The 18,528-nt window shown below is 45.2% G+C and overlaps 1 protein-coding gene across 7 annotated transcripts; it reads left to right on the forward strand.

Annotated features, from left to right (window-relative positions):
* The first annotated feature begins 4,950 nt into the window (after positions 1-4,950).
* Positions 4,951-15,870, forward strand: gata3 (GATA binding protein 3). Of its 7 annotated transcripts, none has more exons than XM_026326971.2 (7): positions 4,954-5,307; positions 5,456-5,820; positions 6,766-7,302; positions 9,445-9,501; positions 9,658-9,704; positions 11,885-12,010; positions 14,335-15,870. In XM_026326971.2, exons 2-7 carry the CDS (start codon positions 5,586-5,588, stop codon positions 14,623-14,625), a joined length of 1,293 nt encoding a protein of 430 aa, XP_026182756.1. In that variant the 5' UTR covers positions 4,954-5,307; positions 5,456-5,585; the 3' UTR covers positions 14,626-15,870. The 7 variants fall into 7 exon arrangements, with proteins under 7 accessions (XP_026182754.1, XP_026182756.1, XP_026182759.1 ...); XM_026326974.2 differs by having other exon boundaries at positions 6,766-7,245; XM_026326969.2 differs by having other exon boundaries at positions 4,951-5,307; positions 9,445-9,704.
* Positions 15,871-18,528: the final 2,658 nt, after the last annotated feature.

Raw genomic sequence — 18,528 nt, forward strand, 5'->3', positions numbered from 1 at the left:
TCTATTTTAACCCTGTGATTAATCTCTTTGGTTTCTATGGGCTTTTGGTGGTTTCTAGTCCCCCGTAATGCATTCAGACCCGGAAGAGCTGGCGTGCACAATACAGTAAGTACGGTAAAAGGGCCGCCTTTGGTTGGCCCGTATTGAGTGCAGCCTGCCCGCTAGCCTATGTGCACGCGTTTTGTGACTCTGGGACCGAGGGCGCGCACACCACCACCTCCACCTCCACCACCACCAGCAGCAGCAGCAGCGAGTGTGTTTTTTCTTCCCCGTCCTCACACTCTCGCCTTCTTTCTTTCTCTCCCTCTAAATGCCATCGGCGCCTCCATCTCTATGTCACCGCTTCTTCACATCTGCAGGAAAAAAGCCTCCGCCCGTCCAGCGTCCACCACAGGTCAGTAAATATTTAGATTTGCTCTGAAGCCGGTGCATCCGACACGCTGTGTCCAATAGGCTGCCTCTCCTCTAAATGACAGCTCACTGATGCTGGTCGTCTGTGAAGGATGAGGAAACTTTTGCTCACGGATTTGCATGTTTGCTTAGATTAAAACGACTGAAGTAAAACGAAAACAATCTGTGAATTCGCAGGGTTTTGACTGGAGATCAGTGGAGCTGGTTACACCTTCAGTCGGCTGCTGAAAATGGAGCAGCAGGGTTGATAATAGTGGCGACAACATCCATAACAACCGCCATTGTTGCCCTTAACGTGGTCGGTAGCTGTGTGTTTGTGCTATTTCTATTAACAGCGGAGAGAATCGCCGCGGTGGAACTCGGTCTCCTCTGTGCTCATGCTCGCGTGTGTCCAGCAAGACTTGGGATTGACATGTAAAAGGCGAAAGGAGAGCCAGCTGCATTTATTCCAATGTTTAGCCTCCCGTCACCAAATGTCCCCAGAAATAGCGCAGATGAGGGTTTTCAGCGACCTATTAGCCCCCGCTCAGGTCGCTGCTATCGGCAGAATCCCATACACGCCGTGAAATTGATCTGATTACCTTTGCCGGCGGGTCATAATAAAAGAGCTGGGTTTGCTGAGGCTGCGCTCCCCCAGTTATTAGTTCCCTCCATCTCGTCTTTGGTTGAAATGTGTTGATTTGGCAGAGAAGCAGCGCTGGTACGGGCCGTGCTCCTACAATATTTACAGAGAAAATTAGTTAACGATTTTCTCCTTTTATTCTCTTATTCAAAATATCAAAACCGACTTTTGGGGTTATTTTAAAAATCGCAGTCCTATTAAAATGATATAAAAGGCTTTAAAAACCCACCTCCGGCCTTTACTGGATGTGCAGCAGATACTGTGGTTTCATTTCAGTGTCAGGGTCGAGATTTCATGGTGCGCGGTTTAACAGGACACGTCGCATAGAATTTGCGATTGTGGATTGAGTCTGCGCTCAAATTTAAATTCTGCCATTTTCTGCTTGGTGTAGTGTTGATACCAGAATTTATAAATCAGCCAAAAATGTTAATGACTGGGTTTGTGTCGGGGACACGAGGTGAAAGGGCCCAGCGCGTAAAAAGAAAGATCACATCAGCTCGTCTGGCGAGAAGCGATAGAGACAGATAAGAATCACAAGTCAGTCTGTTTGCTTTTTCTTTTTTCTTCTTGGGAAGAATGACAGACAAAAAAAAAAAAAAGAAGCGAAGTGCTGCCTTTCTACCCTCGAAGAAAATATGATTTATCTCACAGTTTATGTTCTCATTTTAATCATTCTAGGAAAGTCTTTTCTGTTTTCAAGTTTCACGGGATCGACGAGCAGAATTTGACGCCCTCGTTTTGTTCTAAGAAGCCGAGTCGGTTCTCATGCTGACAGAACTGCTGCCCTGTTTCTTGAAAAGACAAAACAAATGACTCACAGAGACTGACATGAACCGTGTACCCGAGGTGATACACGGGTTTCAAAATGTATAAAGCAGCTTTTAAAATATCTCAGTCACTCCACGACTGGCCTGTCAGGGGCTGAGGATCCTTGATGTTAACTAACACACACTGCAGCAGACCCGATCAGACCTGATCAGACCTGCGGGTCTGGATTTTATTTATCTGGTTTATTTTGTTTCTATTTTGTGATGAAGGCTATTAAGAGTCCTGTTTATTTTTGGACGGTTCCTGTTACAGTGAGTGAAAGTGTAACAGAGCAAAATGTGACATTATACAACCGGATATCAGAGCTGCGGATGAAACAGGCCTTAATGAGAATGTAAACACACACACACACACACACACACACACACACACACACACACACACATACAGTTTTTATTATTTATTTTAGGCTATTATTTATTTTTTATTATAATATTTAAAATGTGTTCTGCTCTTTTTTATGTCTCGGATATGTGCAGCTATTTAAATTATTATTATTATTGCTGTTGTAATGATTATAATCAGTATTATTATTGCAGTAGGATCCTGGTAGCATGAAATTAGTATTTCTAACCTCTAATGCATTTTTATTACTGTGATTTTATCTCCTGACCTCTGCTTAATCAGCTGACGACAGGAAACTCTTATTTATGAGGAAAAACACTGATTAGAATTAGTGACGAGGCCATGCAGAGGAAGACGGGGCACAAAGTAAACACACATGCAACCATACAGACGTTATCTACAACATTTCATCCTCCACACTGGCGCTGAAATAATCCCTTCGTGTCTCAGATTGGCAGCCACAGTGCAGAGAGAGAAACTGTGCCGTGTCTTGATTTTAATCAGAGCTGGCTGACACACTCAGAAATTATCTCCACCATCAACACTGGCCCCTCGCCCACTTTTATGAATCAACCTTTAGGCACAACAAGGCTGCTATTTGTAGGCCATTAGATTCAAAAATAGACTCGTCTCAGATTTTCTCACACGGTGACTGAGAAACAGAACAGGAGCCACTATTTCTCACATCGGGGGCGACAGTTTGGGATTAGAAATGACAACTTTTTAAGAGAGCCAGCCTTATTCCGTGCTGAATAAGCTCCGGCGTTACTGACACCGAGGCTTGGGAATCAAGTCAAGGGATGGCTTCCATGTCCCATTCTCTAAGCTTCGATACATCCAGTCAGGAAACAAAAAACATAATCGGGATTTTAGGCTACATTTACCGTCATGTGTTGCCTCCGAGCACCTATAACGGGTACTTTGTGGATAATGGCTCCGCGATACTTTTCGAGAGGATAATTACACGAGTCCGCTGACAGCCTGACAATGGCAGCTACAGCAGTTTGCATCCAAGTTCAGTCTCAGGTTTGCCTGAGTGAGACGCGCTCCCTCTTTCTGTCTCTCTCCAGGTAGGGCTATCCTGGAGAGGAGAACCGGGACGCTTTGCCAAGTCTCTTTCAGACTCTGCTCCCACGCGCCCAGCTGAGAACAACCTCGATATTTAAGGGTGTGTGTGTGTGTGTGTGTGTGTGTGTGTGTGTGTGTGTGTGTGTGTGTGTGTGTGTGTGTGTGTGGTGGGGGGTCTGGAATAAACACCAATACGCACAAATGGAGTCATCACCTGAGCGTGTGGCCCCGTATGTTCACATGTCTAAAAATCTTAATTCTAACTAAAAACAACCTTTAGCCTGCCTCATTGATTACCCATACTATTGATTACCAATAGTCCACTTCATGCGTTTCTGTAAAGCCACTGAGTTTCCCATCAAACCGACTGTACCTGATGTTACACAGTCACAGGATAATGCCTACCTACGTGATGCAAGGGCGTGCGCGCTCCCGCTGACACTGCGCGCCGTGAGAGGGTTCATTTCCTGACCGCGGTGACGTCACATCCAGTGGCGTCGGCGAGGCTGCCGCCGCTATACACTCACACGCACACACACACACACACACACACACGACTCTACTATTACCAATCCCAAAGTATACGGAGAAGCCAAACTGAGCCTTAGACATAAAATACTTCCCCAAGGAGCAGCCCCGTTTCTGCCGCGCACCGATGTGGAATAAGGCCAGAGGTGCGCGGCTCCGTGCATGTGTGACACTGAGCACACAGGGTGAATTCCTCTCTGACTTACAGGGGAAAGGTTGCTCTTTAAATTATCGCCGCTGCTTTTATTTGTTCAACTTGGAAAGAGATGAAAAGCGCGGTGGGTAAATCACTCCCCGTGTGCGCTCTCGTGTTACATTTAATGCACTGTTTTGAATAAATAATGACACCAGCCATTGTTGCTTGTCTGTTTGACTTGCTGCAGTGGGCCAGGCTGTTGCAAAGACAACGATAAGTTAACAGCCAATAATATCATACATTAGACTTTTTCTTTTTTCTTTTTGGAGACTTTCAGCTCAGTCACCCGGGCGTCCTTGTCCGCGGCTGCTTCACGGTGAAGAAATCGGCTCAGTTTGGAGCTGCCATTAGAATAATGTGCCTGTCACCGCGAGAGGACGCACTGTCACAATTTTAAGAGCATAAATGTCCCGCAACCTGCCACTGGCCTGTTGCTCTGCTGCAGTCTTTCTCTTTCTACGGCTGTGCACAGACCAACTGCAGCTTTTACAAAAAAATATCCAGACAAATCCTTTTGTACTAATAAATTCTAGTGATATTTATTTACGTTTATGATAAGTTGATATTTAAATCTATTTTTAAATGTGTATTTGGTTTTTTTATTAACAGTCTTTTTGTATAATTAGTTTTATTAGATGTATTTATTCCTTTAACTGTGCACTTCCCCTATTTGTCCATGCATTACTAGGTGTGAAGTCTGCTTAGGCTCATTAGAATATTTTCATATAACATTATAGATTTTTTTGACAAGGTCATTGAAAAAAAAAAAAACGCCTCTTGCAGCACTTCTGCATCTCTCCGGGCCCACGTTATATTCAATTAGGTCAGGCCCCTCCCCTTAACTGATGACACTGACAGACCCTCCTTAAGTTGCGTCGCGCCACAGCTGTCTGCAAGCATTGAGCTGCCTGGCGCCATCCTGAAAGAATGCCTTCACTGTAAAAAAAAAAAAAAAAAAAAAATAGCAAAAGGGGGGGCTGTAGAGAGAGCAAGAGAGAGGTAGCAAGGGTGAGCCACACAGACCGAGAGGGAAAGAGAGAGAGAGAGGAGCGGAGTTAATGGAGAGGGCTACAACTGCGCACAAACAGAGATTTGATCAGTGAGTTTAACTTGCTGGTGCTGGTCAGTGCGCAGTGAGGCCATCCACAGCAAACACGTCCTGCGCCCGTGCAAACCTCCACTACTTGTTGAGCTGGGCTGAAACACTGACGTTTTTCTGAGAGGAAGAAGTTCAGGAACTCTGCGTGGGACTGGATTCCATTTTGGACGTATTTATATGACAACACCTTTGTTGCATTTGTAATGTGGGGTATGTTCCGTGTTTGAATATCCTTTTTTTTTTTTTAACACGGGTAAATTCACTTTAAGCTGAGACTCCTGTCTGTTTAATTCGTGCTGCATGTGAACACATATATATTTTTTAAAATAAGACAATAAATTCCTCTCTCTGTCTCCAGGTGATCGGAAACAAGCGCGGAACCTGTGGATTTAACAAAAACGGATTTGGGACAGATTGTTTCTTATTTTGTGACTTGTACCGATTTTCTTCGGCGTGCATGAACATTTGCTAAAGAAAAAAGCAAAGCAATGGAAGTAAGTGCGGATCAGCCACGATGGATGAGCCATCATCCCGCGGTGTTGAACGAGCAGCATCCCGGCTCACATCACCCGGGTCTCGGCCACACATACATGGACCCTTCGCAGTATCCCCTCGCTGACGATGTGGATGTACTGTTTAATATCGATGGACAGGGGAACCACGTCTCTCCGTACTATGGAAACTCTGTCCGAGCCGTCCAGAGGTATCCTCCTCCTCCACACAGTAAGTAAACGGCCTGTTTAGGCCTTTTATTTAATAATGTGAACACAATCCTGTTTAAATCTCTGTGCGTAATCTACCCCTGCAGCAACGACTCAATTACTGTCGCTGTGTTTGGAATTATTTGTATTATCTGACTGTGATCCCGAGCAGGTTTCGCTTTTGGCCTGAGCTGACTTTGTCTTAAAAGCCTCAGCGCCTCAGTGTTTTGAAACCACGCCGTGAATATGTATGGTTTACCTCTGCTTTGACTATGGTCTGTGTGTGCCACTTAGATCACAACCGATGCCCGTCTAAACTTTACAAGCACAAAATGACATTCAGCTGACTCATATGTCAAAGAAGGGTTTCCAAAGCCCGTGCGTAATTTGTTTCCAGGCTTAATCGTTATGTGACGGATTTAGCCGAATAGCTGTGTTGGCGCAGAGGTCACAGATACACCTGCAAAATTTTTGGTAACGCTCACACATGCAAAGTATTTAACTTTTTTTTTTTTTTCTAATATGCTTTTTATCAGATAGAGTCATTTGTGGTGTTGCCTTTAACTTCCTGGACAGTCAATCACGAGGTTGTTTTTTTTTTTTTTTTTTTTTTTTTTGTTTGTTTTTCATTTGAGGCTTTTGACTTAGCGATATTCTGCTGTCATATTAAGGCCCGTTCAGGGGAAAACGGGGGATTAAATGGGGAAAGGTTCAGGGGGATTAAATGATTTCCACAAGGCAACAGAAACTAGACTGAAGAGACTCTGAACGGACAACAGGAGTCAAAGTAAATGAGGACACTGTGTTGTAGTTAGAAATTTAAAAATCAACACAAATCTGTTGGATAATCTGTGCGTAAATGTGTTTTAGGCCTAAAACTCGACACTGCCAGAGGAATTAAAGTGTGTTTACTGTTGCTGCTGACTGAGGTCGGGTTGTGATGTTTTCTGTGTTTCTGCTGCCTCAGGTAGCCAGGTGTGCCGTCCCTCATTACTGCACGGCTCTCTGCCCTGGCTGGAGCCAGGGAGCAAAGGCATCGCCCCGCACCCCAGCACTTCTCCCTGGAACCTGAGCCCCTTCCCCAAGAACCCCCTGCACCACGGCTCCCCGGCCAGCCTGTCCGTCTACCCCCCGGCCTCCTCCTCCTCCCTGTCCACCGGTCACTCCAGCCCGCACCTCTTCACGTTTCCCCCGACCCCTCCGAAAGACGTATCCCCGGACCCCGGCATATCTACCCCGGGCTCCAGCAGCTCCGGGCGGCAGGAGGATAAAGAGTGCATAAAGTACCAGGTGTCCCTGGCCGAGAGTATGAAACTGGAGTCAGCTCAGAGCCGGAGCGTGGCATCAATCGGAGCAGGGTCATCCTCTGCCCACCACCCCATCGCCACATACCCACCCTATGTCCCTGAATACGGCCCAGGCCTCTTCCCACCAAGTAGCCTGATAGGTGGGTCACCTTCTAGTTATGGTTCCAAAACAAGACCAAAAACAAGGTCCTGTTCAGGTAGGCGTGCGCTTTATTACATTCCCTTTTGATCTAACATTATTCCCCAGATTTGCAGCCTTAATGATCAGCCATGTTTAATCTCAGAAAAAACAAAGCAAAAAAAAAAAAAAAAAAAAAAAAAGCCCATGATCAGGTCATTGATCCCTCATGAACAAGTTCTCCAGGCTAAAGGCCACACGGGTCAACAGGCACATCAGTGCGCCTCAAAGCTCCTTCTTTCATCACGGTCTCATAATAATAATAATAATAATAATAATAATAATAATGAATAATAATAATGTGAACTGGAATTAAGTTTGAGGGAAAAATAATAAAATAAAAATATAGGCAATTTAAATTTAATTAAATTAAATAATACAGAAATAAATAAATTGCTATAGAAATTGAATATTAGGGCTATTTGTTGAAAACAAAATTACATATTTCTCAGATACAACTTGACATATTTTTAGGAAAATAAAATCCTCATGGCGCAAGCGAGTTCAGTGTTGAACGCTTAGATTAATTTAGGCCATTTTTTCCATCTTCCTCTGCACAAACACAGAGGGGGAGAGAGACAGAGGGGAAGCCAGCTCTCTGGGCTGTGTCGCCCCGTTTATATGTTTAAGATAATCCCATTACTGTCAGACCAGTGCACGCCACAGTTGCACTGTTTACCCAGCGGTAGAGCACCGGATGCTGCTCGTTCATTCACAGGGAAAAAGCGGGTGAACCGTCGCCGTTGCAGAGCGCACGAACCACCGAGGGAGGGGAGAAACACAGAGAGTGAGGGGAGACATTTCCAAATTGTAAGGAGGGTAATTATTTTAAAGGTTATTGCTGCGCAGCTGAAAACCCGTTTTCTGTAATGAGATTAATATCAGCGCTTTGATGGGAGTACAGAAAACAGTGGATTAGTTGATGCATATCATCGGGATTATTCAGCATCACACACAGGACCGTTAATGCACACAGAGTTTAATTTGTGGATAATGTGAGATAATGTGCAGTTAAAGATATTTTTCCTGTTTTGCTGAAGAGTATCTTCACTGTAATGACGTTATCCATGCGCTTTGTGCGCTTTATAAACTTAATATTTCACTGAGCATTTTTCTGAAGCCTCAGCACCGCGTGAAATACCAGACCTGCCTTGTACAGGCCTGCTTTCTCGCGTCATATGCACTGGATCCGACACAGTTCCTGTTTGATTTCAGCACCGTCGCCTCTTTTCAGACTAGAAAGAAAGCAGAAAGACACAAAGGATCACACACTCGTCCAGGTGCTTGTCTGTCACATTTAAACGCGGCTCGACCTGGACTGACGCGTCTCCCTCTGTGTCTCTGTGAACAAGTCGGGCTCTGTGTTTTTGCAGCTCGTAAAAAGGGGAAGTGCGGCTGCACGAAAATGCAAAAGGCTCTCTGCGTTGCACAAAAGCCCTGTGTGACTTTCTGCTTTCAAATAATCTGCCGGTGACTGCAGCTCCCTTGTTTCAGTTTCAGGGCCCCTAAAGCTGCAATAATCAAAGTGTTAGTGCGCGTCTCACCTGTCGGTGTCACTAGAGAAGTGCCAGTCAAACCTCAACACCCCCTCAGTAATTTCTCAACAGAAGCAACAAGCCGTTATAGAAAGACGAAATAATATAAACAGGCGCATTTATTATTATTATTATTATTATTAATATTAATATTGGATGATGATGAGAGGAGGGGGGAGACTTATTTTACTAGATTAAAAAAAAATTGTCACGGACCAAAAATCTTTATTTTCAATCTAAAATCCAGTTCAAGGACACGCAGCTTAAAGATTTTGGAGTTTACTGAAATAATTTCTGCCTCTGGACCTGAACACAACTGTTGTATTCACCACCATAAACCACGTGTTTAATGTGTGTGTATTACACATATAACTGCTGCAGTAAAATTGTTGCTTGCACTTGTATGTTTATTCTCATCATTGTTGACTGTGGAACTGGTGATGTTTAACTGCATGTTTTATAAAAACTATATCTGCCCCATTTCACTAACCTCTTCTATTCCCAGCGTAGATCACATGCTTCAAGACTGCTATTGAATTTGTGCGGACCAACTGACCTGGGCACTGTCTCCATGTTTTGTGCGTGCGTGTGTGTGCGTGTGCGTGTTTGTGCGTTGGCTCTTGCAGAAGGTAGAGAGTGCGTGAACTGCGGGGCCACATCGACTCCGCTGTGGAGGCGGGACGGTACGGGTCACTATCTGTGTAACGCCTGCGGACTCTATCACAAGATGAACGGGCAGAATCGCCCTCTCATCAAACCCAAGCGACGGCTGGTACGTCTCTACCACATTTCTCTATTGATGACATTTCCGTCTCTCTCTCTGTTTTTCCCCTATCCAGGAAGAAGTAGGCCTATTAGCTGCAGGAAATTGACTCGACAAGTGCAGGTCTCTGTTTTCAGATATTACAATAGAAAAAACTGCACGGTTTAATGCAATGACGATGCTATTTCATTTGCCCCTCTGTGTATTCTGAAATTGCATTGCCTCCATTAAAGATAAATCTGCTTCTACTGCAGCTGGTTGCAGTGCAGCTGCAGGCCTGCATTCAGAAATGCACAGAGCTCCATCATATAAACATCACCTTAGCACTGCAGTGATTAGGATATATTTTTGCAATTCTAATGATTGCTTCAGGTGGAGCTATTTTTTCCACTTATTAGGAGGAAAAGCCCTCTCGTTAGAGCTGCGCCTCTTATGAGCTGTAGAGGAGTTCCCCTGCCTTCTTATGAAAAAAGAAACTCTTTCTAGGCAAAGATGGCTGTCCTGTCCCGTCCTGCTCTGGGCCTCTTCTCTCCTCCACCTCGCCTCTAAAGTGAAAACCCGGCTGCCCAGGAAAGGGCTGCCGGATATCTGAGCAGCGCAGATAAGTCGCTTTTAACAACACAGCCCCGGTTCCCCAGTCAAAACATAAAGGCTGCAGAGCCCGAGCCAGGTCAGCACAGAGTCACGACTTGAGATTGTTTAGTGTCATAATCTTTGCGTGAAAGCATCAGGACGGTCAGGTATGGGTTATTACCACGCGACATTTGACCCCGTAGTCCAGATTTATGTGCGTCAAAAAAAAAAACAAAAACAAACAAAAAAAATCTTATTTGGAGGCCAGACAGGGACATCAGAGGAGGACTTAGACCAAACACCAGCCGCAAATCTGATCATTTGTCCACTCAATCATCAGATCGATCAGATTATCCTTAGCCAGTCTTTCACATATTTATGGCTTTGATGGTAGAAACATCATCATATAAAATATGAGGAATTATTTCCACTGTAATAATAATAAAAAAACACAAGAGGGTAAAAATGTAAAAAAAAAAAAAAAAAAAAATGGAAGTAGTGTAAGATAATGCAATAAAAGCAGAGCTGAGGGAAAGACTGGAGCCAGTTATAATACACACGTCATGTACGGATTAAACAGACATAATAAGGGTTATTCCTCCAATCTGATTGGTTATTCGCAGCACACAGCAGCTGGGGTTAGTAGGCCACATGTGTATAATTGGAAATCCCCCCCAGAGATAATGTAGTCCTTTACGTTGGTTTGTCCTCTGCGGTCACCTGTTTATTGATTGTTTTTAGAGATTATAACATCAATGTCAAACCGCTGCAGCAAACTGGACTGTGGCGCTTAAATCCCCGAGAAGACGTGACTTTGAGTGTGTCAGGACGAAGTGAAGCTGTTTCTGCCTGCAGCGGACTCCCAAATCTCCATATTCTCTGCTTTTAATTGGGCTTTAATTGGCGTGCAGTTATTGGCGTTTACTTCCATTTGGATGCATATATTGAGAATTTCTCTTTCCTTCTCATCCCTGCTCCTATATGAGAGCCTCTTAAAGGCTTAATCGATACCAAATCTATATGAACACATTGGCTTTCTTTTCATTTCAGGACATTTTAAAACAAGCCTCGTGGCACAAACACGCACTTTGAGGGCAAATTTAATCAGATTCAATAGCTCTCCATTTCAAGGCACTGCTTTTATGTCTTCTGTAAATATTTATTCTTCAGGAGGTATGTGCTCTATGACGCTATTTTTAGCCTGAGTGAAAGCAGCTCTGTTTTTCGTATTTCTGTCTTTATTTGAAACTATTTTCAGCTGGCACTCAGTGCAACATGGGTGGAGATTCGAGTCAAAATGAAGCCTGTTTTCACCACAATGCTTCAGCCGTGCACATCAGTCAAAATGGAGATTGTATTTAATGTATAATGAAGACTACACTGCTCCTTTCTTTTTGTAGTGAGACTTGTTAGCTGCGATGTAAGATGCCATGAATACAGGGCTGCCAGGACTACACAGACATCCTCAAACCAGACCAAATTTATTGTGAAGCATTTAAAAATGCCGTATTTTCCTCAGATGCCAGTGAAATGCCCTGCAGACCTGCCAAAGGGCGTTTGTGAAGTCAGAGTCCACAAACAAAAGTGCCTGTTACAGCTGAAAATCACGGGTAGTGCCGGAACAGGCAGCCCTGGATCTTGGCGTCCAATCTGTCAGAATAAACCTTCACGGTGATTGGGTTGTTATGCGGTCATGTGACGGTCTTTGGCCTCTGTGTGTTGTTGTGCAGTCCGCAGCCCGGCGGGCAGGGACGTCATGTGCAAACTGTCAGACGACAACGACGACGCTGTGGCGGAGAAACGCCAACGGGGACCCGGTGTGTAACGCCTGCGGCCTCTACTTTAAACTGCACAATGTAAGTAATAAACCTTCCCAGCATATCTCTCCAACCCATCACTGCTGCTGCTGAATATTTATTTCTGCGGCTCCATCTTTCTTTCTTCCTCCTCACGTCCTGCTGGGCACCTTTCCCTCCTCCTCCCGGTATTTTATCTGACTCTTCCCTGCAGAGAATTTCCGGGGCAAGGCGATAACAAATACCCTGGAATTAATATGATTTATTGGCAGTAAGTGCGAATCTAAAACGTATAAGACCGAAGTGAACTAAGCCCGCAGCCGCCTTGCTTTTGAATATTAAAGAGGAGGCTTAATTAAAATTCGATTAATTTCCAGGAAGACTTTTTTTTTTTCCTTCTTATTTCTAGCCTTTTGGTTCCAAGCGCGTCAGGGACTTGAAGTCCCCCCTCTGACCACCAATCCGTCTGATTCGTTTTGGGCTGGTTAGTGCCTCACCACATCATTTCACATCCTCAATCTGAAAACCCCAGGGACTCGTTTATCTCTCCCTCTCTGCCTCTCCTGTGCACAAAGCTGTCACTTTTAATCAAACAGCCATTGTAGCTGAAACTAATAATAATAATAACCAGGCTAACTGCTCTGAGGCCACATGTAGGTAATATTTTCCCTCTCACTGACAACAGATAAAGGTTGCCCATATCCCATATCCCTGTGAGGAAGGTGAAGAGTATCCTGCTCTGCCGGCCTGCTTGTCACGCCAGCGCTCCCTGTTAAATCATTTTCCCATGTTACTTTTGGCAGGCAGGTAGTCGCTGCAGAAACAGATTCAGACCAAGGTTAAAAGGAGAGAAGAATAATATTTCCCAGTTACATATTAGCATCTGAACCGACCCTGACCTTGGCGTAATTGTGAAATTAGTTTATTTTGGTAAATCCAGACTTCTGTTGGGGTTTGCTCCCTTTGAAACAAGTTCCACATTCTTCATGGGGAATTGAGCGGCGTCCCTGCTGGCCTGCATGTTCCCCTGATGTGTGGGGGACTGTCCCAAAACACCTGATGGTAGCAATTTGTTGTCCCATAAGCTTTGGCTTAGATAAGAAGCTTGTGAAAACAGAAAAGTTGCCACAAGCATAAGGCTGTGTTAATACCCAAAACAAAGGCAGACTCTTTTTAGCAATCGGGTTTTCTCACCACGTGTGAACGATGTCGTCGTCATCTTCGTACCTCTGAGTGTGCACTGCTTTGACACCTCTGTACAGCGGCTGAGGTTGCAGATGGTTAGCTCTGCCGTGTTGGGACGGAGGATGCCAGAGGCTGCTCTGTGCACGCAGTGGTCATTGGCTTGGCTTTTGTTTGATGTGTCAGGGCGGCGGCTGAGCGCAGGCTGGAGGCCCTGTGTGAGACAGTAGACATCTCAGCATCAAAGAGCACAGGCCTGACCGGCTTTAGGTGGGTGCAGCGTGTTTCAGAGCTGGAAGCAGAGCAGGCGAAGCAGAGAAAGTCCCCCAGTATAGAGCCACATCTTAGAGAATGAAACCACATCACTGGGGGTGGGGGAGCACAGATCTCTGGCCTCCGCTAATCATCGAGGCCTTTCTGCTTAGAGTCAGCGAAAAATGTCTCAGACAGTGTGAGAGAGTGACGAGAAATCCCCGTTCCCATTTCCCCGGGAAGAACCGCTCAGAAAGATCAGGAAGCCAGTCGGCCTCATCCACCTCCTCTCATAATCCTGCCCACAGCCGGAATTCCATCATCCAGCTCTCATTCCCAGCTAAACCTATCCTGGAATATGGCAGCCGGGGCCATTTTGGCCAGGAGACGGCCACGCGGTTGAGGAGGAGGGTGGAGAGGAGGACTTGGCCGACGCCGCCGGTCGTCATGGCCATGTGTCTCTGTGGTCGACTGGCTGCACGTTAGCTGCCAGAGCCTTCTCCGTCTCCGTTGTGCACACACTCTCCCCACCTCCCACCCCCTCCATCTTGCCTTTTTCTCTCTTTCTGGCAGACACAGTCCAGCTTAAAGGAATCAACATTTAAATCCACCCCAGTACACACACAGGGTATATATATATATGAACAATCTACCATTTCAGGATGGGACAGCCAGATTTTCCTCATAATGGGAATGCATACATATCATTATGTTTCCCCACAACCCCAAAATCTGCCTGTAAGAAAACTAAAAACCTCAGTGTGTGCCACATTTTTCTAATTTGTTTTGATCCGCGGTGGCAGCCCTCACTTAAGTTATTTTTTACTGTGTTGCTTAATGTCAATTCAACCATCGCTATGAATGTCTATCCTGCCTGTGAACAAAATGCTCTGAATTTGCCTGCGACAAAATACTAATCTGACGTCTTTTCTGTCTCCTTTTGAGAGCAGATCAACCGACCTCTGACCATGAAGAAAGAAGGCATCCAGACCAGGAACAGGAAGATGTCCAGCAAGTCCAAGAAAAGCAAAAAGTCCCAAGACAACATGGAAGACTTTTCCAAGAGCCTGATGGACAAGAGCAGCTCCTTCAGCCCGGCCGCCCTGTCCCGCCACATGTCGTCCTTCCCTCCCTTCTCGCACTCCAGCCACATGCTGACCACCCCCACACCAATGCACCCCTCCTCGAGCCTCCCGTTTGCCCCACACCACCCTTCCAGTATGGTCACAGCCATGGGTTAGACCAGCCTGTGCTGCACCGCCCCTGAGCCCTCGGCCTCGCCACCACCCCCTTCGGTACCTCTGCTGACCTGCTTCCATATCCTAAAAGACAAAAAAACTGCTCCTCAGCCCGACCTAAGCTCCCCTGTCTCATCACCGAGCCGCGGTGCAAGAACGACAGGCTTCAGGCTCCTTTGTCCTCAGTTGTATCTTATTTTTATAAAATCCAAGTGTACCTCTGCGATGTGAATGCTTTGCAGACTTGACTTGACTGTTGCACACTGACCTCCAGGGGGAAGATTTTTTTTTTTCCCCTCCAACCAGGGAGAGAAAGAACATTTTCTCCCCAAGCCGCAGCCACCACATCGAGGCTGTCCTCCCAGCTGATCCACATGAACAGGAGCTCCATTTGTGTACAGAGAGCCATTTTTCCACACACGAACATCACAAGAACAGAACGAAAAACTGTATCGACACCCTCTCCCTTGATTTCCCAGCCCGCCACTCTTCACCTTGCACCTGTGTAACAGGAAACCCTGCTCCCCTTCTTCTTCTTGCTGAAGATGAGGAGAGACAGACGTTGAATATGTTTGTACAAATTGTATGAAATACAGTACATTTAATGAAGACTTTTTAATTAAGTAAGAAAAAAAGGAAACGTGCCCCTGGGCAGCTAACGATGAGAAGGGTACGAGTCGCAGCAGGTGGAGAGACTTGCCGCCGGTGGAGAGGACGCCTCCCAGAGGAAAGAAAGAAGGGAGGAGGAGGTGAGAAGGCGAGAAGGAGAGACTTCTGAGAAAGGGCAGGCCTCGGTTTTCGCCTGCGTGAATTGTGTTGCATTAAGTTTGCAGAGAGTCAGCAGCTCTGGCTGCAGGCTTCTCTCTCCTTTTTTCTTTTGGATGTGCTATAGGTCTCGGGCTATTGGTTTGTGTTGATGCGCGCACGTATACACACACATACATGCACACACACACCTGCACCCACACACACACACACACACACTTGAACACCTGAAAGACTTTCTTCCTGCCCACAGATTATATGCATTGTGAAAAAAGTTCCTGTATTTGTTATTTGTATGTATAAATCAGAGTACCAAAAATACGAAAGAAACAAAGATGTAGAATTATTTCTTTATGTTATGCAGACTGAATGGTTGTAAAAATTTAATAATAATCACTAGTGTAAAATATGACTGCTTTTTTGTTTCGTAATTTTTTTCCTCTTTGAAAATAATAAACTAGTTTAATCTCTGTTGACATGTTAGCGCTGTGGTCACGGGCTGTGTTTTCTGTCTCTTTTTGTGTCGCATCCCTCCACACACACACCACACCCTGCCATGTTTACATAAATTAAATGCACCTACGTATCTACGTATATATTTTTTACAAGCTCTCACAGGAACGACTCACACGGGCAGTTGAGCATGAACAGGAAGAGCAGAAACAAACAGGGGCCACAGAGGAACAAATCAAATGGCAGGGTCAGGGAGGTCGGCCCACGAGCACGATAAGCTGAAAGAGCTTTTGTCTCATCCCGTTGATACGTAAATACACAACATGCATCGACACACAACACTGCACACACACACACACACGTCAAACATCTATCATTTCTGCAGGGAGCAGATTAATCAGGGAACAGCATCATTTCTAGATTTCCTCCCTGTCTGAAGATGCTTAAACCTGAATTAATCTTCCAGCTAATTAAAGGCAAACACACATACAGTCACGTCTTTGCATGCTAGAACAAACACACACTGAGAAAGTTACTATTCAAGCTTTAGTGGAAACACTTTTGACGTGATGTTGCAGGATGTATCACCGGTACTGATGCTGAGAGATTACTGAAAGTGTTTAGCTGGAAAAACAAGAGGAACTAGTGTTGGTTTCAACCACTGTCTGAACCACAGACAGGATGAAGCTTCCTCCATGTTGTAATCAATTTATATCTTGCAAAAATCAGTAAGACAGTGTCAGAAAAAGCATTTTAATGCTAATCTTCTTCCTAAATATGATCCGCATCTGATCTCTGCGCATTAAGTCCGTCTTTTTCCACTGTCCTACCACTCCAAGACCCCTGTTCACAAAATCCAGTCCCTGTCCCACAAAAGAACTGATCTAAAATGTCACCTTTCACCTCTCGCCATCATCATTACAGGAAACTATAAGCACGGATGAGACCACACAGACCTGCGTTCATCAGAGATGCCTCGGTTTCCTGCACGAGCACTTTTTCACGAGCACGCAGGCGAGTTAACCTGAACTGTGCTGAGCTTTTGCTGAGGCTCGTGCGAGTCGGTGCGCCGTGCAGGTCACTGAGAATAGAGCAGAAAGATAAACAGTAAAACAAAATGTGACTAATTCACAGGAAACAATAAAAATAAAGCAAGAGAAAATGAGAATACGCCCCGATAACATCAAACGCTTCCTCCCATGTGCTACATCACAGAAAATTTAAAAAAATAAAAGTATGTGCTGCATGACAACACATCAGAATTGGCCTTTGGGATGTGTGTGAACATGAGACTTAATAAGATCAGGATTATCTTTATTTCACTTCTCAGTAGACTTTTGCTTTTTAAAGCCCACTAATAACACAGAAAGGTTAATTATGCTTTTTATCCTAATACTTGTCCAGATGCTGGGGATTCATCAGACCCAGGACACAGGAGTCAATACAACACTATGTTGTCCTAGTAGCTCGATCAGTTTGTGCATCTAACTCTTCTGCACATCATCATCTGGTTATGGTGAACCACACTTACGCAACACATATTCAACTCAGACAGATCCCCCTTTCATCAGAACCACGGGGACTATCGTGAACCGCCGCATTTCCAATATGGGGATATGTTTGCAGACGTGGAATGCCAGATCGGGCGGCTGCAGCCTTCCCATGCCTCCCTGCAGGAAAGGCCATGCAGAAGTCAGGTATTTGGCATCATTTGTTTCTGAGCTGCTGTGACCAATCGGGAGATTTGCTCCTGTGTTTTAATAGTGAGGTCATGGGGGCATGTGGAATGAGATTGGGAATAGTGTGTGTGTGTGTGTATAAGTGTGTGTATACAGGGATTGAGGAGAGCTCTGCCCCGTGGTGGGACCCCATGGACTCTGGCTGACCTTTTTCCCTCTGGTGTTCGGCTGTGGACGCCTGCCAAGGGTGACTGCATGTGCAGCGACTGGTGCAGGTGAGGATGAATGCAGACTGACGAACTCTCTGTGATCTCTTCTCCTCTTTCCACCATCACTGTCATCGTCAACGCAAACCACTTATTTCTGTCTCTCTCTCCGTCCGTCTCTCTCTCTTCCTGCGTCTGCCTCTCGTCTTTCAGGTGAGGATGATGACAGACGTGTGGGTGTAATCGGCTCTTAGGAACAGTCCATCTTCATCCAGGCTGCGCTGCTGTCACCGTCAGCAGAGGTCAGGTCAGATTTGGGGTCAGTCTTGGAGGAATTTGGTGGTTGTGAATGCTAGGACATGGATCCCTTTCATCAAAATCTAATTTCAAAATGCAAACGTTGTCTCTTGAAATCGTCAAAAAAAAGCTCCTGCAGAGTTCCTGCCATCATTTCATTTTCTATAATAACAGAATTTGCATTTCAAAAGTAAAGACAGAGGGAAGAAAAAACACACCCCGTGCTAAAAATGATCACGATCACCGCATAGGGAGCAGAAACTTTCTTGCACAGGATATCTCTCTTTTTTTACGCTACGAATGGTTTCTGTCAAATATTTCATCTCTTGGTTGATGTGTGTTTCACACACAAATGCAGAGTTTCTGGATTGGTAATACTGGTTTGAAGGATGAACCAATCTGTGTCAGTGTGGTCACATGTGTGGGGGGGGGCACGCTGTGTGTTGTGGGTTAATGATTGTCTCATAATGCAAACCCATACCTGCTACATGTAGTTCACATATGTC

Source organism: Mastacembelus armatus, chromosome 23 (assembly GCF_900324485.2).
Source record: "Mastacembelus armatus chromosome 23, fMasArm1.2, whole genome shotgun sequence".
NCBI classification, from domain to species: Eukaryota; Metazoa; Chordata; class Actinopteri; order Synbranchiformes; family Mastacembelidae; genus Mastacembelus; species Mastacembelus armatus.

Coding starts and splice junctions, on each gene's coding strand:
- gata3 (XM_026326969.2), top strand. CDS start 5,586: ATGGAAGTAAGTGCGGATCAGCCACGATGGATGAGCCATCATCCCGCG. Junction 5,821..6,765: donor GTATCCTCCTCCTCCACACA/GTAAGTAAACGG, acceptor CTGCTGCCTCAG/GTAGCCAGGTGTGCCGTCCC. Junction 12,011..14,334: donor TCTACTTTAAACTGCACAAT/GTAAGTAATAAA, acceptor TTTTGAGAGCAG/ATCAACCGACCTCTGACCAT.